A 25,931-nucleotide genomic window follows, 5' to 3' on the forward strand; every position below is an offset into this window, starting at 1 on the left:
CTGTCACCATTTCCAGTGTGTAAGCTTAAAAATGTCAAAATTAAATACTCGTTTCTTGTTCAAAGCCCAAAGCAAGCAGAGATCTGGAATGTGGTTTTCTTTTGAGACAATGATAGTCTCACTCTATTCTTTTAATATAAACAAACGCTAAGAATTGCTTAATAACGGGTTTAACTCTATTCTGCAAGGATTTCTCAGACTAAGTAAACAGGTAAGGCCATTTTAAAAAAAAATCCATTGAACTAGTGATAAAACTTCTTTCAACTGAATTTGAACTTAGCACTCTCCTCTGCCCAAAGTCTTATATACTTACGAAACACCCTTTACTAAGGCTGAATCAAAGTAAAGTGAGGATCTTGCATTCCTTGATACTGTGGAGAAGAGGCAGTTCCCTTCTTGAATCATAGCCAGTGTTGGAATGGAGAGGCAAGTACCTACAGCGAAAGCAGAAGAGAGGGGCCTCTGCGGGTGGTCTTGCAGTGGTGGCTCACCACAACCATTAGGGCCTAGATAAGGGGTTTGGAAGCACTACCACTTCATGCTTTTTTCTCTGGTAGGTCTGGTTTCCACCCTGTTTGGCCTGCCTCATGCACTTTTTGCTGCTTCTTGTGCTTCAATTTAGTGGGTCTTCTAGGGTTGTCTAGGATCCCATTCCATAATATATAACATGGTAGCACACTACAGAAAATGCATACACAAGGGGAAACAGAGGAAAGCCAAGGCCAGCCCTCATCCCCACAAATCCTCAGTTCCTGTGCCTGCTAGACCCACTGATCTCCAGCACTTGCCCCCCCCCCCCGATACATCTGTAGAAATAAGTTATATTGGCAATGGGTGCCATGCCAGCCAGGATATAGACCCATGGGTCAATGAGATCTATGGTTAATCTACCAATGCTTGGAGGGGTTCTGGAATGTAAAGACTCCAGAGAATTTCTCTGTAGTCCTGGAGACCGGTTTGAAGCCGATCTCGGCAGCCCTGCTCAAGACAGCTGGAATCCCTGACATGGTAGGAAGTGAAGGCATCAAAGACTGGCTGAACTGGGATGAGACTCTTCCCAGGCACTAAGTGAAGTGGGTTGAAATAGTCAAGTGAAAAAATTTACATTCCAATCCAGAGCAATTAAACTGGAAGCTACAGGCTGGGTGGTTTAAGCAGTGTTCTTTAATGCTTGCTCTTATGCTGAAGTGAAGGAACACCATTATTTGAAAAGAGACTGATGTTACTTACCTTACAGGATGAGTTTATGAAGGTTCCTTTGTCCAAACCGTATGTGTGTGTGTTTCTCATGTGCACAAGCCTGGATCCTTTAACTACAAATGTCCAGTGGGACTGTATCTGTGCCCTACACCTCCTTGTATTCCCTACAGCAAGGGTATGTCTACACTACGGGATTAATCCGAATTTATATAATTCGAATTTGGGAAACAGATTGTATAAAGTCGAAATGTATGCGGCCACACTAAGCACATTAATTCGGCGGTGTGCGTCCAAGTACCGGGGCTAGCGTCGATTTCTGCAGCGTTGCACTCTGGGTAGCTATCCCATAGGTCCCGCAGTCTCCCGCGCCCATTGGAATTCTGGGTTGAGATCCCAGTGCCTGATGGGACAAAAAACATCGTCGCAGGTGGTTCTGGGTACAGCCTCACCTCCTCCCTCCCTCCCTCCCTCCCTGCATGAAAGCAACGGACGGCAGACAACCATTTCGCGCCTTTTTTCCTGGGTGAACACTGCAGACTCCATACCACGACAAGCATGGAGCCCGCTGAGCTCAAGACAGCAGTCATGAACATTGTAAACACCTCGCGCGTTCTTGTGGAGTTTATGCTGAGCCAGGACCAGAAAAACGAGGCGAGGAGGCAGCGGCGGCGGCAGCGCAGCGACAAGCATGATGAGGACATGGACATGGATACGGACACAGAATTCTGTGAAACCACGGGCCCCGGTGCTTTGGAGATCATGTTGTTAATGGGGCAGGTTCTATCCACGGAATGCCGATTCTGGGCAAGGGAAACAAGCACAGACTGGTGGGACCGCGTAGTGTTGCGGGTCTGGGACGATTCCCAGTGGCTGCGGAACTTTCGCATGCGTAAGGGCACTTTCATGGAACTTTGTGACTTGCTGTCCCCTGCCCTGAAACGCCAGAATACCAAGATGAGAGCAGCCCTCACAGTTGAGAAGCGCGTGGCGATAGCCCTGTGGAAGCTTGCAACGCCAGACAGCTACCGGTCAGTCGGGAATCAATTTGGAGTGGGCAAATCTACGGTGGGGGCTGCTGTGATGCAAGTAGCCAAAGCAATCACTCAGGTGCTGCTACGAAAGTTAGTGACTCTGGGAAATGTGCAGGCCATAGTGGATGGCTTTGCTGCAATGGGATTCCCTAACTGTGGTGGGGCGATAGATGGAACCCATATCCCTATCTTGGCACCGGAGCACCAAGCCACCGAGTACATAAACCGCAAGGGGTACTTTTCAATGGTGCTGCAAGCACTTGTGGATCACAAGGGACGGTTCACCAACATCAACGCGGGCTGGGCGGGAAGGGTTCATGACGCTCGCGTCTTCAGGAACACTACTCTGTTTAAAGGGCTGCAGCAAGGGACTTACTTTCCAGACCAGAAAATAACCGTTGGGGATGTTGAAATGCCAATAGTTATTCTTGGGGACCCAGCCTACCCCTCAATGCCATGGCTCATGAAGCCATACACAGGCAGCCTGAACAGGAGTCAGGAGCTGTTCAACTACAGGCTGAGCAAGTGCAGAATGATGGTAGAATGTGCATTTGGCCGTTTAAAAGGTCGCTGGCGTTCATTATTGACTCGCTCTGACCTCAGCCAAAGAAATCTCCCCATTGTTATTTCTGCTTGCTGCGTGCTCCACAATCTCTGTGAAAGTAAGGGGGAGACCTTTATGGCGGGGTGGGAGGCTGAGGCAAATCGCCTGGCTGCTGATTACGCGCAGCCAGACACCAGGGCGATTAGAAGAGCACACCAGGAAGCGCTGTGCATCAGAGAAGCTTTGAAAACCAGTTTCATGACTGGCCAGGCTACAGTGTGAAATATCTGTTTGTTTCTCCTTCATGAAAACCTGCCCCCTTTATTGACTCATTTTCTGTAAGGAACCCACCCTCCCCCTTCCCCCAGCTTGCTTTCAAACCAAATAAAGTCACTATCATTTAAAAATCATTTATTCTTTATTAATAGATTAGAAAAAGAGGGAGGGAACCCAGGTGGGATTTGGGAGGAGGATCGGTGGGAAGGAAAAGGCCACTAAAAAAAGGTTAAAAAAATGACAGCCTTTTGCTTGGGCTGTCCACTGGGGTGGAATGGGAAGGTGTACGGAGCCTCCCCCCCCACCCCCGCGTTCTTACACATCTGGGTGAGGAGGATATGGAACATGGGGAGGGGGGTACAGGGGCTGTAGCGGCAGTCTGTTTTCCTGCAGCCGTTCCTGAAGCTCCACCAGACGCTGGAGCATGTCTGTTTGCTCACGCAGCAGCCCCAGCATTGCATCCTGCCTCATCTGATCTTCCTGCCGCCATCTCTCATCTCGAGCGTCCCTCCTGTCCTCACGTTGGGTCCCTCCTGTCCTCATGTTCACTGGCTTCTTTCCTATACTTTGAAACCGTTTCCTTCCACTCATTCAGATGAGCTCTGTCACTGCGGCTGGATTCCATAATTTCTGCAAACATCTCGTCTCGCATCTTCTTTTTACAACGCCTTATCTGTGATAGCCTTTGGGATGGAGGAGGGAGGCTTGAGGAATTTGCAGCTGCTGTAGGGAGGGGAAAAAAGAGAGAATTGTTTAAAAAGATACATTTTGCAGAACAATGCTTATACTCTTTCACAGTGACCAACACTATTCACATTACATAGCACATGTGATTTCTGTGCAAGGTCGCATTTTGCCTCTTAATACTGAGTGCCTGTGGCTTTGCTGCTAGAGATCACAGGTCCGGGCAACAGAATTCGGCTTGCATGCGGCCATGGTAAGCCATTGTCTTACGGCTTCTGCGCCCTCCTTTCCCACATACCAAGCAAAGCCCGTAGAGTGCTGCGGTTTTTCTGTTAACATTCAGCAGCAGCAGAAAACAAACTAACCACCGCCCCTCCTCCCGCCATGAATTCTCTGGGATGATCGCTGTACCCCTCCCCCCACCGCGTGGCTGGTAACAGGGAAGATCCCTGCTAGCCAAACGCGAAAAGCTCAGGGCCAATTTCCCATCTGCGCTTGGCTAACTGCAGGGAAGGATTTATTTTCAGCCACAGGCAAACAGCCCAGTAGGAACGGCCACCTCTGTCCCCTTAATTAAGTTCCCGTATTTCAACCAGGTTACCAGGAGTGATATCACTCTCCTGAGGATTACACAACAAGATAAAGAACAGATGTTGCTTGAATGCCAGCAAACACCGGGACCATACGCTGCCAGGCTTTGTCAGGCAATGATACCAGATTACTTGCTGCAAGCATGGCGTGGTCAAGTGTCCTACCATGGAGGATGGAATAAGGATGCACTGCCCAGAAACCTTGTGGCAAGGCTTTTGGAGTACCCCCAGGAGAGCTTCATGGAGATGTCCCTGGAGGATTTCCGCTCCATCCCCAGACACGTTAACAGACTTTTCCAGTAGCTGAACTGACCGCGAATGCATCCCAAGTCCTCAGGGAAAAGTAATCATTAAAAACCGTTTGCTTTTAAAACAAGTTTTATATTTTAAAAGGTAAACTCACCTGAGGTCCCTTCCATGGGGTCAGGGTCTTGGATACTGGCTTGGGAGGGTTGGGAGGGTACTTCAGTCAGGCTGAGAAAAAGATCCTGGCTGTTGGGGAGAACGGAATGCTGTGTGCTCTCTGCAAGCTCATCCTCCTCCTCCTCCTCCTCCTCTCCCCCATCGGCAGAATCCTCAGGTGTAGCTGATGAGACTATCCCCAACCCGGAATCCACGATCACAGGTGGGGTAGTGGTGGTGGCCCCCCCTAGAATTGCATGCAGCTCGGCGTAGAAGCGGCATGTCCGCGGCTCTGACCCAGAGCGACCGTTTGCCTCCTTTGTTTTTTGATAGGCTTGTCTGAGCTCCTTGACTTTCACGCGGCACTGATCTGAGTCCCTATTGTGGCCTCTCTCCATCATGCCCTTGGAGATTTTTTCAAAAGTTTTGGCATTTCGTCTTTTAGAACGAAGTTCTGCTAGCACTGAATCCTCTCCCCATATAGCGATCAGATCCAGTACCTCCCTCACGGTCCATGCTGGTGCTCTTTTTCGATTATCGGCCTGCATGGTTACCTGTGCTGATGAGCTATCTGTGGTCACCTGTGCTCTCCACGCTGGGCAAACAGGAAATGAAATTCAAATGTTCGCGGGGCTTTTCCTGTCTACCTGGCCAGTGCATCCAAGTTTAGATTGCTGTCCAGAGCGGTCACAATGATGCACTGTGGGATAGCTCCCGGAGGCCAATACCATCGAATTGCGGCCACACTATCCCTAATTCGAAATGTTAAAATCGATTTTGGCGCTACTCCGCTCGTCGGGGTGGAGTACAGAAATCGATTTAAAGGGCCCTTTATTTCGAAATAAATGGCGTCGTTGTGTGGACAGTTGCAGGGTAAATTCGAATTAACGCTGATAAAACCGAATTAAAGTCGTAGTGTAGACCAAGAGTATAAAGCACCAAGCAACCCTAATCACCACTCAGTTCCTTCACTAGTACAGAAAATCCAGAGGAGGACTCCATATACGTGGGGAAGGAAGGCTGGTCTGGGAGCCAGGAAGACAAAGGCATTTCACAGACCTCCAGTTACTATGAGGTAAGTAGCCTCTCTTTCTTCTTTGAGAATTTGTTTGTCTATACTCTGCTTTAACTCCTCATTGGGAACAGAACACTGGACATTTCATGTTCACATTGGTAGCAAACAAGTGTATCAACGGAACTCCCCATTTTAGGAATACTTGCATAAGAACATAACACAAGAATGGTCATGCTGGGATGGACCAATGGTCCAGCTAGCCCAGTATCCTGTCTTAGACAGCAGCCAGTGCCAGATGCTTCACAGAAAATGAACAGAACAGGGCAATTTCAAGTGATCCATCCCCTGTTGTCCAGTCCCAGCTTCTGGCAATTGGAGGTTTAGGGAGACCCAGAGCTTGGGGGTTGCATTTATGATCATCTTAACTAATGGCCATTGATGAACCTATCCTCCATAAACTTATCGAATTCTGTTTTGAACCCAGTTATCTTTTGGACTTCACATCCCCTGACAATGAGTTCCATAGGTTGACTGTGCATAGTGTGAAAAAGTACTTCCTTATGTTTGGTTTAAACCTACTGCCTAGTAATTTCATCAGGTGACCCCTGGTTCTTGTGTTGTGTAAAAGATTTAAAATTGCACTTCCCTGTTCACTTTCTCCACACCAGTCATGATTTTATAGACCTCTACCATGTTCCCCCCCTTAGTTGTCTCTTTTGTAAGATGAACAGTCCCAATCTCTCCTTGTATGGAAGCTGTTCCATACCCCTCATTTTTGTTGCCCTTCTCTGCACATTTTCAATTCTAATATATCTTTTTTGAGATGAGGTGACCAGAACTGCATGCCGTATTCAAGGCATGGGTATACCATCGATTTATATAGTGGTATTATATTTTCTGTCTTATCTCTTTCGTAATGGTTCCTACTATTCTGTAAGCTTTTTTGACTGCCATTGTACATTGAGTGGATGTTTTCAGAGAAATATCCATGACAACTCCAAGATCTCTTGCTTTAGCTAATTTAAATCCCATCATTTTATATGTACAATTAGGATTATATTTTCCAAGGTGCATTACTTTGTACTTATCAAAGCTGAATTTCATTAGCCATTGTGTTGTTTAGTCATCCCATTTTGTGAGACCCATTTGTAACTCTTCCCAGTCAGTTTTGGAATTAACTATCTTGAGTAATTTTGTATCCTCTGTAAATATTGCCACCTCATTGTTCAGGTCATTTATGAATATGTTGAACAGTACAGGGGCTAGGGGAATCCCACTATTTACCTCTGTCCATTGGGAAAACTGACCATTTATTCTGGCCCTTTTTTCCTATCTTTTCACCAGTTGATGTAAAGACCCCATTATTGAACCCAGGCCCACTGACAGCATCAAGGAGTAAGGGTCTCAAGTTGCAGTGGGGGAAGTTTAGGTTGGATATTAGGAAAAACTTTTTAACTAGGAGGGTGGTGAAGCACTGGAATGGGTTACCTAGGGAGGTGGTGGAATCTCCTTCCTTATAAGTTTTTAAGGTCAGGCTTGACAAAGCCCTGGCTGGGACGATTTAGTTGGGAATTGGTCCTGCTTTGAGCAGGGGGCTGGACTAGATGACGTCCTGAGGTCCCTTCCAACCCTGATATTCTAGGATTCATCCTTAGATGCTGTGCCACAGTTGTACACTGCTGCCCCGACCAACAGCCCTAACGCTAAAGGCCTACAGATCCACAGCCGCTACACTCCAGCCCCTGACTAGGTGGACAGGCAGCACGGCATTGGGTACCTAGACTATAAAACGTCCCCAACTTGAAGAGGAAACTCTGAGCAACAAACCATTGCCTGCGGTTGCTGCCTAGACCACCTTGCCTTGCCACTTTGCCTGATCCTACATTGATACCATGCTGCCTCCCCTGATCCTGCCTTGTTACCCTGTTGCCATGTCTGACCTCGCCTCCCCAACCCACTGACCCAGCCCTTTGGATTGGATCTTCCAGCTACTGACCCCTACAAGAACACTGACTTTTGCCCTGGACTGCCTCGGAGACAGATTGACTTGTCAGCAACCCGACCACCCAGGCACACTTGACTACTGCTTTAGACTGTCCTCTAGCCCAACAGGCATTACAGTTACTGAATCAGGAGAGAAGCTTCCCACTTATCCTATGACTGCCTATTTTACTTAAGAGTCTTTGGTGAGAGACCTTATCAAAGGCTTTCTGAAAGTCCAAGTACACTATATCCATTGGATCAGCCTTGTCCACATGCTTGTTGACACCCTCTGATAATTCAAATAGATTGGTGAGGTATGATTTCCGTTTACAAAAGCTACGTTGTCTCTTTCCCCAGCATATCATATTCATCTATGTATCTGATAATTTTATTCTTTACTATAGTTTCAACCAACTTGCCTGGTACTGAAGTTAGTCTTACTAGCCAGCAAATGCCAGGATTACCTCTGAAACCATTTTTAAAAGTTGATGTCACATTAGCTATCCTCCAGTCATCTGGTACAGAGGCTGATTTAAGCAACATAACGCAGTTAGTAACATAAGAAGAGCCATGCTGGGTCAGACCAAAGGTCCATCTAGCCCACTATCCTGTCTTCCAACAGTGGCCAATGCCAGGTGCCCCAGAGGGAATGAACAGAACAGGTTATTATCAAGTCATCCATCCCCTGTCGCCCATTCCCAGCTTCTAGCAGTTCTGCAATTTCACATTTGAGTTCCTTCAGAACTCTTGGGTGAATACCATCTGGTCCTGGTGACTTATAGTTTAATTTATCAATTTTTTCCAAAGTCTCCCCACCCCCTTACTGGTATCTTGATCTGGGACAATTCCTCACTTAATTTGTCACCTAAAAGTAATGGCTTTAGGTGTGGGAATCTTGCTCAGATTCTCTGCACTGAAGATCAATGTTGTGATAAATGAGGAGGGGGGAGCTCCCTTTTATTGACACCCAGCCAGCCAGTTAGCTACAAAATCCCCATTAGTAACTATTCTTTACTTGCTTCACCTGTAAAGGGTTAAAAAGGCCCACAGGTAAAAGAAAGGGAGTTGGCACCTGACCAAAAGAAAGAGCCAACGGGAGGGCTAGAACTTTTTAAAATGGGGGGCGGGGATTCCCTTTTTCTATTTGTTGTTGTTCTCTGGATAGAGGAGACAGAGCAGGACAGGGTTGGAGCTAAGCTGTAAAAGGCTTTAAAACCAGGTATGAAAAGCATCAAATCATACCTCAAACCTACTTATCTGAAACCCCAGATACGTAAGTAAATCAGGGAATGTCTAGCAAGACACGATTAGGATTATTTCTTTCATTTCTTATTGGCTTGTGGACTCCTCTGTGCTAACCCCAGATATTTTTGTTTTGGTTGTAACCTTTAAGCTGAACGTCAAGAGAGCTATCTTGATGCTTAATTTTTGTAATTTTTTTATTATTATTAAAGATCTAGCAAAAAGCCTAAATTCCAGATTAACAAATTTATTTGGGCATAAGCTTTCGTGGGCTAAAACCCACTTCATCAGATGCATGGAGTGAAAAATACAGTAAACAGAATGTACATTATAGCACATATCCAACTTTTCATTACTATAATATACATTCTGCTTACTGTATTTTTCACTCCATGCATCTGATGAAGTGGGTTTTAGCCCACGAAAGCTTATGCCCAAATACATTTGTTCATCTCTAAGGTGCTACAGGGACTCCTCGTTGTTTTTGCTGATACAGACTAACAGGGCTACCACTCTGAAACCTACTTTCCAGATGTATTTTCTTCTTGTTTTTAATAAAATTTACCTTTTTTAAGAACAGGATTGGGTTTTGTGCATATGTTGTTTAATTAGCTGGTGGCAACAGCTGATTTCCTTTGTTTTTCTTTCTCAGCTCCTCCCTGGAGGGGGTTGAAAGGGCTTCAGGGTACCCCACAGGAAGGAATTCCCAAGTGTACCTTTCTGGGTTCTCTAAAAAGGGGAAGGGGTTGCACTTGGGTGGTGGCAGCATCTACCCATCCAAGCTCAGAGAAAAACTGTAACCTTGGGAGTTTAATACCAGCCTGGAGTGGCCAGTATTAATTTTTAGAATCCTTGCGAACCCACATCTTCTGCATTCAAAGTGCCAGAGTGGGGATTCAGCCTTGACAAATGTAAATAATTCATTTAGCTTTTCCGCAACGGCTTTGTCTTCCTTGAGGGCTCCTGTAGCACTCAATCGTTCAGTGGCCCCACTGACTGTTTGGCAGGCTTCCTGCTTCTGATGTACTTAAAAAAAAAAAAAAACCCATGCTGTTAGTTTTTGTGTCCTTAGCTAGCTGTTCTTTCATTTTTATTTATTCATTTATTTTTGGTCTGCCTTATTATACTTTTACAATTGACTTGCCAAAGTTTATACTTTTTATTTTCCTAGCTAGGATTTAACTTTCAATTTTTGAAGGATTCCTCTTTGCCTCTAACCACCTCTTTTATTCTATTATTTAGCCAGGGTGGCATTTTTGGTCCTCTTACTGTTTTTCCCCCCCTGTATTTTAGGAATACATTTAGTCCAAGCCTCTTTTATACTGTTTTTAAATGATATCCATGCAGTTTGCAGGCATTTCACCCTTGTGACTGTTCTTTTTCATTTCCATTTAACTTCCCTCCTCATTTTTGTGTAGTTCCCCTTTTGAAGTTAATGCTACTGTGGTGGGTTTCTTTGGCATTTTTCACTCTACAGGGATGTTAAATTTAATTTCATTATGGTTGCTATTACTGAGTTCAGCTACATTCACCTTCTATCTTGGACCAGATCCTATGCTCCACTTAGGACTAAATCAAGAAGTGCCTCTCCCCTTGTGGGTTCCAGGGCAAGTTGCTCTAAGAAGCAGTCATTTAGGATGTCTAGAAATGTCATCTCTGCATCCTGTCTTGAGGTGACATGTATCCCGTCAATATAAGGATAATTGAAATCTCCCATCTCTGTTGTGTTTTCTGCCTTTGTAGCCTCTCTAGTTTCCCAGACCATTTCACAATCACCGTCACCATCCCGGTCAGGTGGTTGGTAGTACATTCCTACAGCTATACTCTTTTTGTTCAAGCCTGTAATTTCTATCCTTAGGTAGTCTGACACAATTTGATTCATTTAAGATTTTTGTTTTATTTCACTCTATGCTTTTTTCACATATAATGCCACTCCACCACCCTGGAATTACTGTCCCCCATTGATTAACCTCATTTTACCAAGTTTCTACAATGCCTATTATATCAATATCCGCATTTAATACCAAGCACTCCAGTTCACCCATCATAGTATTTACATTTCTAGCATTTGTATATAAGCACTTTTACATTTTGCCAATATTCAATTGCTTACCTTCATGTGTATATTTAAATGGGACTATTTTACATTTGACTGTTCTTCATTAGCTTCGATCTGTACTTTACTAACTTCTTCCCTATACTCTTTGCTAGGATATAGAGTTCTCCCTTTAATGAATACATCTCCAAGGGATGTCTCTGTGTGATTCATATGTGCTTCTGCACTTGTCAGCTTTCCCCCAGCCCTTAATTTTAAAGTGCCTTTACAACCTTTTTAAATTTTACATGCCAGCAATCTGGTTCCATTTAGATTTAGGTGGAGTCCAGCCTTCCTGTATAGGCTCCTCTTTTCCCAAAAGTTTCCCCAGTTCCTAATCAACCTAAAATCCTCCTTCCTACACCATTGGGTTATCCATGCATTGAGACCCTGCAGTTTTGCCTGTCTTTCTGGCCCTGCACGCGGATCTGGGAGCATTTCAGAAAATGCTACCATGGAGGTCTTGGACTTTAATCTCTTTCCTAGCAGACTAAATTTGGCCTCCAGAACCTCTCTCCTACCTTTTCCTAAGTCATTGGTATCTACGTGTGCCACAACCACTGGCTCCTCCCCCGTATGGCACATACATCTGTCAAGATGTCTTGTAATGATCCACAACATTTACACCAGGTAGTTCTCCCAGTCTTCAAAAACCCAACTATCTAGATTTCTAATAATTAAATCCCCCATTACTATTACCTGTCTTTTCCTAGAAACTAGGCTTCATGCCCCAGGAGCAGTATTCTCAGTGTGAGGATACCATGACATCACCTGGAAGGAGGGTCCCAACTACAGGATTGTTTCCCTTTATTCCAGTTTGATCTTCTCCTTCCCAGAGACTTTCATCCTTCTCAACAGCACAAAGGCTGTCAGACTGGAGGTGGAACTGCTCTATTGTATCCCTGAAAGTCTCCTCTGTGTACCTCTGTCTCCCTTAGCTCCACCAGTTCAGCGACTTTGGTCTCGAGAGCCCATATGGTCTCTCTCTGAGGGCCATGAGTTGTTCACATCGAATGCACACATACAATTACCTGCCTGGTGGGCAGGTGATGCAAGTGCTGCAGTCAATGCAATAAACTGGGTAACCCCTACTCTGCAGCTGGACTACTGCCTGTATTATTTTTACTCTTGAAGGGTTCTTTTTGTGTCTGTTTGCTTGTTTTGGGGGGAGGCAGTGCCGTAACAAGGGCAAAGCGAGTGAGACACTTACCTCGGGTGCACAAAGGGGAGGGGCGCAATCACCTCCTCTCCGCCTCCTCCCCTGAACGCTCTGCCCCTGCTTCTCCGAGCCCCCCGCTTCCCACGAATCAGCTGTTCATGTGGGAAGCCTGGGAGCACAGAGAAACAACCGGTGGCACGCTCAAGCCCAGGGAGGAGGAGGCGGAGCAGAGGTGAGCTGGGGCGGGGAGCGCAGGGCCGGGTCTAACTTTTTTGCTGCCGCCCCAAGCAAAAAAAAAAAGCGAGGGGGAGAGGCGCTGCTGCAGTGCGGCCGGAGGAGCAAGGCGAGGGGGCAGGAGGGCGGTGTTGCCGGAGGAGCGGGGGGGGGGGCACAGCACGGCCGGAGGAGCGGGGGGGGGGGGAAGAATGCAGAAGGAGAAGTGGGGGGGGGCACGGCACAGCCAGAGGAGCAAGGAGGGGGCGGTGTAGCTGGAACAGTGAGAGGGGGCCGCAGTGTGGCCGGAGAAGCCAAGGGGGGGCGCGCAGCATGGCCGCAGCGTGGCCAGAGGAGCCAAAGGGGGGACGCGGCCAGAGGAGCCAATGTGGGGGCACGGCACGATGCGGCTGGAGGAGCATGGGGGGGGTGGGCTCAGCATGACCGCGGTGAGCCCGGAGGAGCCAAGGGGGGGGCGTGGCCGGAGGAGCCAAGGGGGGGCGGCGCTGCCAGAGGAGGGGGGGGGGGGGCGCAATTTTATATTCTTGCCTCGGGCGCAAAAATAGCTAGTTAGGGCTCTGGAGGGAGGGGTGTTATTGGCCTAAGTTTTTAAGAGTATGTTTGTTATGTGTATCTGCCTCTCATACTCCCCTTTTAAACTGCCTTGCAAAACTCCCCTGTTTGCTGCTCCTGTTCGCTACCTCCTCCAGTCTAGGAGGTGGGTTTTTAAAACCCTATTTTCCCCTGAGTTAGTCTTGCTCCCTTGTCAAGACATTCTTAAGGTTTTCGGGATCAAAGGATAGCAGGCTAGAGCTTTGTTAGTAACATCTCAGAGTATGTCTACACAGCAAAGAAAAACCCAGAGGTGAAGAACATGTGACACACTGTAACCCGATCCTGGATCTTTTGGATAATTTCTTGCAATCCGTATGCACTTACAAGGGGTAGCCACTGGTGGATCTTGGACTCTTCTGTTGTTATTGTCTATGTATTTATTACTGGATATGAATATTAAAGATGATGCAAAACTGAATCTGAGATGATTACAAGACTGACCCTAGTACTTAACATCTTTCATACAAAAATCTGAAATCCCCTTACAAACATTAATTAAACTTCATAACACCTTGTGAAGTAGGCAAGTCCAGTATTGTTTTACTTACAAGTAAAATAAGGTAAAGACCAGTTAAGTGATTATGCCATGGGAAAAACTCCCATTGGTTTTAATTACATAACTAACGGTCATAGGAGAAAGATGAATTCTCCTTCAGAATATAGAAGACAAATATAAAAGAGAGATGAAGGTGAGGCATTAATTGATTGTAGCAACAGAAACAAAGTGGAAATAAGACTGACTTCAGTGGGAGTTTTGCCTAATTAAAGATTGTAGCATCAGACTAACAAGAACATTTTTGATAGCATAAGAGCCTTGCATAGGACAAATGAATTTCCTTTAATGCATTAAAGGGATACATTAAAATTTGAATGTCTTAATAAATTATATAAAGGAGGTGTTGCCCAGTAGGTACAGTAGATACTGGAAGCCATTCTATTCTTGACGCTGTCACATACTTGATATATATGACTTTAGACTTTAATTTCTCAGTGCCTCAGTTGCTCTACTGTTAAAATGGGAATAATTATACTAACCTTCCTTTAAAGCATCTTGAGGCCTACACATGGAAATTTAAGTCCAGAAGCAAAGTATTGCAATATATTATTTCATAAAAGGGTTATAAAGCTTAATTACTATTTACAAGGTGCTCCCAGATCTTGGGATAAGCATGCTATGTTGTTGTTATTAACAATTATAGCCAAACTTCTGAAAGATGTACAGAGTGTAACAGACAAATATATCCGAAGATAAAGAAGATACATCAATTCATTCCAGCACTAGGGGCAATAAGTGAAGGGAAAAGGCTGACTAGAATGAGAGTTTTGCCTGAACATGTAACGCAGAATTGGGCCCTTATTGAGTCAATATCCCATTGCCTTTTGGTGACACTGTATAAGTGGTGGAAGTAAATGTGCATCTCTATTTTTTTCCTGGGAGTTATTCAGATAATTTTAACTAAGTATTTTCTTTGTCTCCTTTTCATGGGCAGGGGGAGGGGTGTGTTAAGGGAGATTAACTGTGAAGCAATTTGCAAAGTGCTGACATTGTGGGTTTTTTCAGTATTTTGCATGCCAGGATTCCACTTTTTACTCCAAAGATGAGGTTACAACAGGAGTTTTAGTTTGTTTCCAGGAGCAGCGGCTATGAGCATTTAAACGGGGCCAAATAGCGTCACCCTGCAACAACCAGCAAGATTCAGACATTACTTTCAGTTTGGTTGTAAACTTTATAGGAATGTTTGCATTTGTGTCTCCCAGTCTTAAAGGAACATAGCCTTTTCCCCATATAAGGAAAATGAGAAGAGAAGCAGATTACAGTCCTGCTATTAAAACCTACCAACGCTAATTTGGTAAGTATATTCTCAGCAGTTGATAAGTTTAAAATGTCTGATTTTTAATATTACATTTGTGTTTCAAGTTTACTATTAAGAGGAAAATATTTGCTTTGTTTAAATGTAATTCTAAAAATCATGATAATCTTTCTATTAATATTAAGGAGCCTTTTCTGCAGCCACTAAAGTAAATAAAACATACCACTGACAACAATGGCAGGAGCATAAGATTCTTGCTTTTGTAAAAGCAATTTGGGCACGTTGGTACTGCAACCATTAATCATGCAAGAAGACCAACTAATACACAAGTAAAATCTTTGTTGTAACTTATTTAAACAATATACATACTACTATCACCATGCATTTCAATGTGAGATTCATCTGGAAACATGATTTTTTTATCAAATGTAATCCTATCCTATTCAGAAGAGGCTGACCTGATGGTTTCTTGTGAAATTGGTGTTCTGTCCAGAACTCTTTACATTTCATATACTGCAGAACCTTAAAGGAGCACAGTCATGATAAAAGTAATGTACTAGTAGGTCAGTGGCTCTCTACCTTTCCAGGCTCCTGTACCCCTTTCAGGAGTCTGATTTGTCTTGTGTACCCCCAAGTTTCACCTCACTTAAAAACTACTTGCTTACAAAATCAGATATAAAAATATAAAAGTGTCACAGCACACCATTACTGAAAAATTGCTTACTTTCTCTTTTTTACCATTAATTATAAAAATAAATCAATTGGAATATAAACATTGTACTTACATTTCAGGGTATGGTATATAAAGCAGTATAAACAAGTCATTGTCTGTATGAAATTTTAGTTTCTACTGACTTTGCTAGTGTTTTTTATGTAGCCTGTTGTAAAACTAGGCAAATCTCTAGATGAGTTAATGTACCTCCTGGAAGACCTCTGCGTACCCCTAGGGATTGGTGTACCCCTTGATGAGAGCCACTGTACTAGATCATCCCCTCCACTCAGAGTCAGAAGTGGCCTTGTCTTCCCCAAGCCCCATGAAAGACCTTCCATGAGACTCTGTAGGGATCCATACATGTACAATCAGGAGGAGGTAAGCTGGGAGTAGGGTTTGGGAGACAGCTGCTCTTCAGGGGAAATCTCACCTCAAATTAACGATCCCTGGGCAGAATTACTTAGGAACTGTCCCCCACCATGGATGGAGGGAGAGCGCTTGGCAGCACATCTCAATTGCAACTGTGCTTCTGATTGGACTGGGAAAGGGCTGTAAGGGATAGGAAGCCAGTGTAGAAGCACAAGCGTTCACTGAGGATGTTCCTAGCTTCTGGAATTCCTGAGATCTGCATGGGTCTTGGGAGAACCACTGGGTTTGGGGGGAAACAAATCCCCAACTGGTTCCCCAGGTGGCCAAACCCTACCTCCCCAAGGGAACAATGTCAGAGAACCTCTACAAGGTTTGCTGTCCTTATACAGTTTACGCCCATGTAAAGGATGATGTAGCTCCATTGTAAAACATTATCTGTGAGACTCAGAGTACCTTGCCTTTTTAAACAGGAGAATGTTAAACATCTAATTTGCTTTTCCTCCATTTATGCAATGTGTGTGTATGTGTGTGTGTATTTCCTTTGCATTTCACTTACCTTGGACAGTGAAAACAAGCAGGTCATTTCCGATTGGGTTTCCAACACCTCGGGGGATTTGTTTAAAAAGAAAAAGAGATATTGTTTACATTTTTAAAGCAATTTACACAACTGTATTAATATGAGGGATCCCAGGCTAAAAGAAGTAGGCCCCGTGCAAGTATTTAATAAAAGACATTTAAGGCAGCAGCTCAGAATGGGCTAAGGGCCTGGACATGAACCCATGCACAGGTTTCTGATTAGTGGGTAAAGACTTTTAGCTACTCAGTGGATTCCAGACTGCTTCCCATGCTGTGTAATAATTATGAGTATTATTATTTTCCCCATCCCACTATGGATTCTTTCATGTGACCCTCTCTAACTGACGGCTGGTTAGTGTTCCTCAAATACAGGCATGTTGGATAAATCCTGCTCACTTTACCACAAGTATTCCCATCGAAGTTAGGGAATGCTTAAGTGATGAAGGTTGACCAGATAGTTGTATGCCTTATTTATGTCACATTTCAGGAAGCATGCACTTTGACTATTCTCTAGTTCATACCATTTTGTCTCCCCAGCATGCCACAACATTGAGAGGAGCTTGTGGGCCATCATTCTGAGTCTGAGCCTACTTTCTCTTCTATCCTAGAGGAAAGACTCGCAGCTTAAGAAAGGAGCAATTCATCTGAAATAAGGACACTTCTAACTACTCAGTAGGTAGTTTAAAGGAAAAATGCCTGGTTTCTCCCAGGCCTCTGATATAACTCAAATTTAGGCCATTTTGGGCCCTATCCTGTTATCTTTACTCACACTGGTCATCCTTACTCACTCACACCAGTTTATACTGATTCAATATCTAAATTGTCCAAAACTTGGTTTAAAAACTTACATTAAAAATATATCAGCACTGCACCAACTAACAAGCATGTCCTTCAGAGCACAGACTTTGTTGCTGAATGCTAGACTGCTGCCATGTTACTGAACTACTTCTCTGTTTAATTAATAATCAGGATCAAGATTGTTTTCAGCCGAGTTACTTAACAGAGCAGCAACACAGCCATGAGAGAGCGAGTACTGATACAGAACTGCCTCTAGGTGGCGCAGCCTGTCTATTTGTAGTTGTAGACCGGTTTACAATTGAGTGTTTTTACGGTTCATAATATTTAAGATCTACTATCCGAAAGCTATTTTTCCTCATATTTCTTGACATGATCTGAAAAGACAGAGAAGAAAAACTGTAGGGAAAATAGATGATCCATTCGCTGAAATAGAGATGGAGCTCTATAAATTAAGCCCAAATAGAAGAATACAAAATAATTTCCTGTGAAGAACTAACAGGTAGATCTAAAGCATCACACTTTTAAAACAGATATATAATATACACAAAGATTTGCTATCTACAAGTCAGCTGTATAAAATGGCAACTCAAACAAAATACTTGTTTTCTATTTTTAAGGGGAAATCAAGTCCTATAAAACACTTACTGATGGATTGAGGGAGATGTGGAAATTGTCACTTCCGGGACATTCGTATGTTACACTCTGACCTATCAATTAAACAACATTGTAAATCTTTCTTTATTGCTTACCCTTCTTCTACAGAGAAGATTTATATAATTTTCTTCTTTCTCTCTCATATATTATCAGGGAGTAATTATTTGTAAGTGTCCTGGTCTTTTGGTGAATAATTCGATCGTGCGGTGAGTTCAAGGTTACTATGTGAAGCAATTTATCTCTGCAAAACAATAAGACGATTTGTAAAGGACAGCAGCAAATATGGTTAGATCTACAAGAATGTTTCTGTGCAGGATGGATGGCTCTAGAAAAAAAACGTTATTTCTCGGTATACAGAGGCATTTCATTGGACCATTGAAAAAAATGACTTAAAAATGATTTTAGCAAACTATTAAGTGAGCATTGCATCTGATTAGAAGGCTCGGGGCTGATGATAATTAGAAGAGATTATTTGTAACGAATCATGACAAACTTGGGGGGGGGGGTGAACTTTTTGCAAGTCAGAATAAAAGCGATTTCTGGCACAGACTTTCCAATCAGCTGCAGTGAATGTGTGTGGCAGACAAGCGATCCTCTCTCTCTCCTTCCTTCGCCAGCCGGATTGACTGTGCGTCTCCCTAACTTTGCTCCAGTGGGATGTCTGGTGTGGGGCAGGGGTACGCAGGGCTGCCTGGGGAGACCCCCCAATACAGACTCTCACCCTTTGAATGCTCGGATCTGAGTTCGGGCAGCGCTGAAGCCGGCAGTCTGGAGTTTGAGCCCCGGTGGCAATTGCGCTTACAGGTCATAAGCGATCAGTCTCTGGATGGCAGAGCAAACAAACGGAGCGGCTCCGGGTGTCCTGCTGCCCGATAGCTGCGGAGCTGCGCCTGCTACTCAGCCCAGCGAGGAGCGCGGACCACCCAGTCGGTACCAGGCAGCTGCGAGCAGCCGCCGCGCCTGGAGCAACCGGCCTGGCCCGGCCTCAGGCTCCCCGTACACTCCGCCTTCCTTACCCCTGTTCTCCGGCGCTCGCTGCCCGGCCTCCTCGCCCGGGGACCGTCCTCGGGGCTGGGAGAGGGCACCGCAAGCGCAGCCTAGCAAAGAAGAATCCCAGCCCTTGAGAGCTAGCCCCCCGGGGGGGTGTCCAGCAGCGTATACTCTACCAAAGGCGTGTAAATCAGAGCGGCGGCTCTAGTGACGCTCGGAGCCTGGCCTGGGAGCTCCACAGTCCTGCCTTGCTCCGCTCCCTGTCCGCACGCGGGCTCCCCGCACGCGCCAGGAAACGCAGGGCCCCTGCCCCCAGCACGCCGCTCTGCGCCTCGAAAGCGCCTTGCGTGTTTCTGTCACACACACCCCAGCTTTGGTCACCTACGCCAAGTGCCTGCATCTATTACTCAGGGTGTGCCTCAAAACGCCCAGCGTGTGTGTGTCTCTCTTACACCCACGCGCATTTCCACTTACACGAATACACCCCACACTCCCAGCCGCTGTTAATCGGTCCTGTTACCCCTAAAGCCCCTGGCATGGCTATTATAAACACACGGCTCAGCACCCAGAAGCTCCTTGCATGTTTACTGATAGTCACTTTAAGGTGTCGTGGGCTGCATATTTCACACATACTCACCCATATACGTCCTATGTCTGTTACCCTCTCCATCTCCCCCACCCCCAGTTTCCTTCGCATATCTATTGCGCAAACCCATGCACCTAGACACTACGTACCAGAACTGATAACTACCCCTGGGAAACACGAGAAGAAGGAGCCCAAATAATATTTAAACTGGCTTTATTTGTTCCCAAGCTTTAATCAGACCCTCATTCGTCATATCAAAGACGCTTTTTGGTTTCTTTACTGCGCAGGGCAAAGCAGATATTTTTTGGCGGCAATACTGAGGTTTTAGGAAATATTTTGAACGAGAATCGTTCACAATCAATCGGTTTCTTGGTCGAGTGTAAAACGACGCTGCTGCAGGCAACAAAATTAAAAATGCTCAATGCTTAGATAGGTTTATAAAAGAGGCGAGGTTCTGTTCCAGGCGGTAAAATCATGTGTATTTATTACACGATAAAAACCGCCAGTTCCGTAACGAAAAATCTTGAGATTATATTTTTCATTGTATTGGCCCTCATCACTAAACCCAAAACTCAGAGCTGTAGCACTGAGCTTACAGTTTTCATTTACCTTATTAATACTCCAGTCGGGATTTTTCTATATTTTATTAGAGCGGCAATATTTTAAATGGGGAAAATAAAACATGATACTTGAGACACATTTGTTGTATATGTTTAAATAAGTAACATTTATAAGATACGTGTTGATTTCATAGTTTCCAACATGTTCCTGTTATTTAGAGTTATTTTCTTTCCGTCAAATAGCGATTTAGAAGTAAGAACCGTTTTTAATCGCAGTAACAAAAAAAAAGACTTTAAAAGTCCCATTAGATTAAGATAACCATTGATATAAAATCATCAAATTGTAAATAACTAAAATAATAGAAAAAGTAACACCCCTGTTTTAGAAAATTGTTGAAGAAATTTTGAATGGTCCCTATAAAGCAAGCAGCCCAAAATCTGAACGTTTTTCTCCACAATATAAAGCTAAATAGCATACTCAGCTTTAATTCAGGCGCAGTTTTACACTCCCTAACAGACTATGAAATAAATAATTTTAAAGACTCTTCCTAGAGAGCTGTATTTTAAAGGTTTCCTAATTTGGAACACTGTTTACATTTCCATTGACTGTTTCAACTTTAATTAAACCATATTTTAAAAGTGGGTCACTACATCGATTTCCCAATTTAACCAACACAGAGGAGGAGGGGAAAGCACCCCGAAACTCTGAGAGCTAATGATTCGGATTAAGTACATGGTTTTTCACAAGGAACGGAAGCATTTGTTTGGGGTGGGTTAAACCATAATATAGAAAGTAAGAGGACCGTGGCAATCCTTTGAACCATCATGCGTTTAGAATGAAAAGTTGAAGGGCTAATATATTTCTGTAAACCCCTTGGGTTAGGGCACAGAAGATCTATTCGTAGGGGATAGATCGCTCCAAGCTTGAAGGGCGTCCGTGACATGGCCATGCAGCCCCCACCCCAGAGAGGAAGGGGTTAACTAGCCCACGTCCGACTCCCTTCTACTCGCCCAGTTCTGTCCGAAGATCAACAGCTTCCAGCTGTGGCGCGCCAATCAACTCCCACCCTGAGCAGAGCGCTGCCCAATGGGAAGGCTCGGGGTCGGGACTGTCACTCATAGGTGAGGAATGACACCGGGGCTGGGAGAAAAAGGAGAAGGAAAGAGCCAAGGAACAGATAGAGGCAGAAAAAAGTCCAGCGCCGCGAGGGACCCAGCTGCTGCAGGGGAGAAGGAGCGAGGGAGGCTCAGAAGCAGCCCCCAGGCCAGGCAGCCATCCAGGCTCTTATGGGAGGGCTGCATGGGAACGGCGTATTAAAGCGTCCCCAGCTCCCTACAGCTGCTCGTTCTCGCCGAGCCTGGGAGCAGGGGCTGCAGCCGGGGGCGGCGATGAAGTCTCCCAGTTGAAGGAGCGGGATCCGGGCGGAGACTGGCTCTGGCGCCGGTGCCAAGGCAGGCGCTGGTGCACCGGGGCGCTTTGGCGGCAGCTCTCGCTTCGGTGTCTCTTTCCCTGCTCCCCGCGCTAGCCCGCCCCCCGCGGCGGCCCCGGGGCAGATGGCTGTCCGCAGCGGTAACGCCTTGACGCCTTTCTCCATCCAGGCCATCCTCAACAAGAAGGAGGAGCGCGCTCAGCACTTGGCGGGGCGGCCGCCGCCGGCCACCCCCACCACGCCTGCTTGCTGCTGGAGGCTGTTCGGCGAGAGGGCGGACGCGGGCGCAGCCGAAGAGGCTTTGCTGCTGTCCCCGGCCTGCGTCCGGGCTGCGCCGGCAGCGGCGGGGAGGACGATGGGAGCCCCGGCGGGCTGGGATTCGGACTCGGCGCTCAGCGATGACCACGAGGGCGAGAGGCGCTCGGAGGAGGAGGGCACCGGGGTGCAGCAGGGGCCGCCCGGCAACAGCGCCCGCTCCAGAGAGGCCCCTGGTCGGGGGCGGCCTGCGCGGGAGGCTCAGCCCAGGGATCAGGAGGAAGAGCCCCCCGGCCTCAGTGACAGCGAGATGTCGGCCAGCGTTTCAGGTACGCTTGTGGGGGGAGAGTCGGTGGAGAGGCCATGGGCCGAGGAGGGCCCTGGGGGGAGGGAGGGGCTGAGTTCCATATGCCTTAGAGAGCGGGGACTCCCGGTCCCCTGGGGTTTGCGATCAGCCCTCTGAGACCTTGGACACCCGTTTCCCGGTGTGCCCCGGAAACTAGAGATGCCCAGGACCCTGATGCTTGCTCCAGAGCTCTTTGCGCCCTCCAGTCTTCAGCTCCTGATGGTGGCCGAGCCCAGCGTGCCCTAGTGTGGCATGGTCTGTGATTGCTGCCAGGCCCTCTTGTGCCTTATGCCTCCTGTCCCCAAGGGCGAAGGAGAATCGGTCTCTCCAGAGCTCTCCCAGGGCGGGCGCTGGCTAGTGGTTGTAGCTGGGGCATCTCACAAGGAAGGAGAATCAGAATAGAGATTTGGGGAGTGGGGGGGCAGAAAGACTCAGAGAAAGCCCGTGATAGAGAGGTACAGACCCTGTGTGTGAATGGGACAGCTAAAAAGATCAGTCACAATAACCATCCACCGGCCACCAGCTTTGAATTCTGGAAGTGCTGTTCAGACAACAAGTCACCTGACTGGACATGGTGAGAAGTTTACCAAGACCATAACTTTGCTAAGAAAAGAACTAGTGTGGGGGGAAGAAGAGCGGTGAACACATTCCGCGGACTCTTGGTGAGATGTATTCCCCTAAGCCTTGAGTCCTTATGGTCGGGGCTAATAGCAACGATGTGGGGCTCAAAATTTTACTTTGTGCTAAAGGAAATAGAACCCCACCGCGCCTTGCATTTGGGGTCACGCTCCCTGCTGGCGGCTGGAGGCCTCCCTGCGGTTTGTGAGAAGTGAAATATCTTCTAGATGCCTTTTTACTCTCACAGGCCTTGGGTCAGAGGCGCCTTTTTCCCCGGGGATTTATTTATTTTTAAAGAGGATGGGCCAGGCAATTGACAACAAAGAATAATGATGGCAAAGGAGGGAGCCATCCCCTTGCCCCTGGATGCCAGGCAAGTCCAGATGACACAGGCAGAACAGTGCAATGAAAGGAGAGAAATGCAAAACCACAGGGGAAAGCAAGCTCAACACAAGCAGTCACTTCTCTTGCCCAGCGATTCAGAGCGTTTGCTGCTCTCTCTGATGTGCTCCCAAAAGATAAAAGCCATCCCACTAATAATCCCTAATTACTGATCACTAGCTGCCCTGCAAGCACTTGTTCCTTATGAATGAGACCTGTGCAAAGCCAAGTGTGTGAAATGTCTAGAAGCCCCTGGAGCTCTGCCTCAGTGATGGTGGGAAGAGCTGGGCCAGCCTGTGACCCCCGAGGGTGGAGTGGGGCAGGGACATACACTGCACCCCCCAGCTGGGGAACATGTTAGGATAACTGCTCCCCTGAGCTGGCCCGGCTGGAGCGAGTTGTGGTCCCCAAAGACACCCCTGGGCTGGGGAACCCAGCGTGGCCCTCTTCTTGGCTGCATCTCCTGCCACCGCCCCTGCGGGGATGAAATGAGACCTATAAAGCAAGCAGTCAAAAGTCTTGAACTATGCCTGCATAAGGAGGGGATGCAGTGCGGCCTAGCCCTGAGCTGTGCCTGGCTGGGGGGTGGGTGGGTGCAGTGCGGCCTACCCCTGAGGTGTGCCTGGCTGGGTTTGGGGGAGGGGGGGTGCAGTGCGGCCTACACCTGAGCTGTGCTTGGCTGGGTTTGGGGGGGGGCGGGTGCAGTGCGGCCTTACCCCTGAGCTGTGCCTGGCTCGGTTTCTGTGACCTTCCCCATGAACCTGGCCTGCTGGGGGCCTAGGCCTGCCCTCTGAGCGGTGCCTAGGAGGACGCATTGCAGGGGGATGACGATCTCCCTTCGCCCCACTGTCCCTGGGTTTGTGTCGGTGACCTGCTCCGGCGCAGCCTGGCCTGTCTCTGATCTCGCGGCTGTTGCTCTCCCCCGCAGATCGCAGCCCGCCGGAGGAGGAGGACGGAGGCAGCAAGTGCGAGAAGCTGCTGGCCGGAGAGGAGGAGCAGGCGGCCCCCAAGCCGCGGAAGAAGCGCTCGCGGGCGGCCTTTTCCCACGCGCAGGTCTTCGAGCTGGAGCGGCGCTTCAACCACCAGCGCTACCTCTCGGGCCCGGAGCGAGCCGACCTGGCGGCCTCGCTCAAGCTCACCGAGACCCAGGTGAAGATCTGGTTCCAGAACCGCCGCTACAAGACCAAGCGGCGCCAGATGGCCGCGGACCTGCTGGCCTCGGCCCCGGCCGCCAAGAAAGTGGCGGTGAAAGTGCTGGTGCGGGACGATCAGAGACAGTATCACCCGGGAGAGATGCTGAGGCCGCCCTCGCTGCTTTCCCTGCAGCCTTCCTACTACTACCCCTACTACTGCCTGCCCGGGTGGGCCCTGTCCACCTGCACCGCAGCCACGGGGACTCAATGAGACTGACCAGCCCCAGCCCTCTCAGATCCAAAGCAACCCCGAGCCCCAGCTGCAGGACTGTATGCACCGGACAGTATTTATTATTATTTTATTTGATTATTTTTATTATTATTGTTATTTGGGTAATTTCCCCTCCCCCTCCTTTCCAAGTTGTGACTTTTGCAAACTCCCCCCCCCCCCCCCTCCAGCCGAGGACTCTTGTAATTCGGCACGACTAGTTCATGGTATCCATGTTGTCACTCTATTCCGTGTAGACTTGCTTGTTTGTTTTTGTTTTGTTGATATTGTTGCTCCGGATTGATAGAGACCCGAATCTGGTGTGAGAGAAAGGAAAAGGAAACTCGGATCAGAACAGGAGATCAAGGACTCCCCCATGGACTGAAAGGAAGATTATTTTTCTCTGTTGGTTGGAGTCCTTGGTCTTCCAAATTATTGCAAACCGTGTGTGCCTTTTATGGTGCTGAATGTAAGGAACCTCTTTCAAATCCCCCGTGCTCTTGTTGCCCAGGTTATTCCTGTTCTTCATGGTCCATGGCAAAGGACAGATGTGTCCCAAAAGGGTGAGCCCTGTATCAAAAAGCCAGATCTCTTTTTTTCTCCCTCGGATCTTTCCTTGGTGGGGGTTGGGGGAGGGAGAAGTAACGAGTTTTTAGCACTTTCCAGTTGTACTAAAGTTAATGTTATTTTTATATTCAATGTGAATATTTCTAGTCAGGCTTTTTTAAAATGGACGTAATGGGGAAAATTAGTACCATTCAGTGCCTTTTCTTTTTCTTTCTTTAAATTCGTCAGCAAACCTATCCTGGGGGTTTGTGATCTACTTCAGTAATGTAACAGTCTCTTTCTTACAAGGTAATTCGTGGCTTTTTCCTCCTTTAATGGCACTGTGCACTCAACTAGATTATTTACTTTAAATGAATTGTGAATGTTTGTAAGCTATCCGCTGTACTTTTTTAATTTATAAACTTTAGTTTAACACATAGTTATGTCCATTGTGTCCTTTCTACGTTTTGCATAGAATTCTAAATAGGCACAGATATTTTTCGTTTAGAAAGTCTCTCCTCTCCTCTCCTCCACTGGCAGTACTATCTTATTGTCACTTATTGTTTCATTTCCCTAGCGGAAGACGATTTAGATCAATACATTTTGGGTGAATCTGCGGACCATTGTTGTTAGAGGTATTGACATATATTTGATCAAATATATTCAGAACAGTAATAGGTCTTTTCCTTCTGAGAAAGAGGTTGGATATTTTGTGCTCTGTCTAGTTAAATTACATTTAGGATGCAGTGAAGTCCGAATACTCGCTATAATTATAGGCTAAAAAGATGAATTCCGAAGTATTTGATTGGACGAGTACAATTTGACTTTATACAGTACACTCTTAAAGTG

General features: G+C 46.6%; 2 protein-coding genes and 1 long non-coding RNA gene across 3 annotated transcripts; 1 reads left to right on the forward strand and 2 right to left on the reverse strand.

Moving 5' to 3' along the window:
• Window positions 1–3,403: 3,403 nt before the first annotated feature.
• On the reverse strand, window positions 3,404–9,198 carry LOC135983768 (myb/SANT-like DNA-binding domain-containing protein 2). Its single transcript, XM_065597074.1, has 2 exons — window positions 4,729–9,198; window positions 3,404–3,774 (listed from the first exon to the last, which is right to left on the reverse strand). Exons 1-2 carry the CDS (start codon window positions 5,273–5,275, stop codon window positions 3,569–3,571), a joined length of 753 nt encoding a protein of 250 aa, XP_065453146.1. The 5' UTR covers window positions 5,276–9,198; the 3' UTR covers window positions 3,404–3,568.
• Window positions 9,199–16,503: 7,305 nt separating this feature from the next.
• LOC135983769 (uncharacterized) lies at window positions 16,504–19,354 on the reverse strand. The gene is made up of 3 exons (XR_010601547.1): window positions 18,691–19,354; window positions 18,065–18,210; window positions 16,504–17,689 (listed from the first exon to the last, which is right to left on the reverse strand). It is a non-coding gene; the product is annotated as an uncharacterized LOC135983769 (long non-coding RNA).
• Window positions 19,355–21,236: 1,882 nt separating this feature from the next.
• On the forward strand, window positions 21,237–25,521 carry NKX3-2 (NK3 homeobox 2). Its single transcript, XM_008170192.4, has 2 exons — window positions 21,237–22,119; window positions 24,064–25,521. The coding sequence occupies exons 1-2, from the start codon at window positions 21,660–21,662 to the stop codon at window positions 24,537–24,539; spliced, it is 936 nt and encodes a 311-aa protein (XP_008168414.1). The 5' UTR covers window positions 21,237–21,659; the 3' UTR covers window positions 24,540–25,521.
• Window positions 25,522–25,931: the final 410 nt, after the last annotated feature.

The sequence above is a fragment of the Chrysemys picta genome, chromosome 5 (assembly GCF_011386835.1).
Source record: "Chrysemys picta bellii isolate R12L10 chromosome 5, ASM1138683v2, whole genome shotgun sequence".
Classification (NCBI taxonomy): Eukaryota; Metazoa; Chordata; order Testudines; family Emydidae; genus Chrysemys; species Chrysemys picta.

Bases quoted from the DNA above. Each gene is read 5' to 3' on its own strand.
- LOC135983768 (XM_065597074.1), bottom strand. From the start codon at position 5,275: ATGCAGGCCGATAATCGAAAAAGAGCACCAGCATGGACCGTGAGGGAG. The intron at 3,775-4,728 runs GTGAGTTTACCT...CCCTCCCTACAG, and splicing joins CCCCATGGAAGGGACCTCAG to CAGCTGCAAATTCCTCAAGC.
- NKX3-2 (XM_008170192.4), top strand. From the start codon at position 21,660: ATGGCTGTCCGCAGCGGTAACGCCTTGACGCCTTTCTCCATCCAGGCC. The intron at 22,120-24,063 runs GTACGCTTGTGG...TCTCCCCCGCAG, and splicing joins GATGTCGGCCAGCGTTTCAG to ATCGCAGCCCGCCGGAGGAG.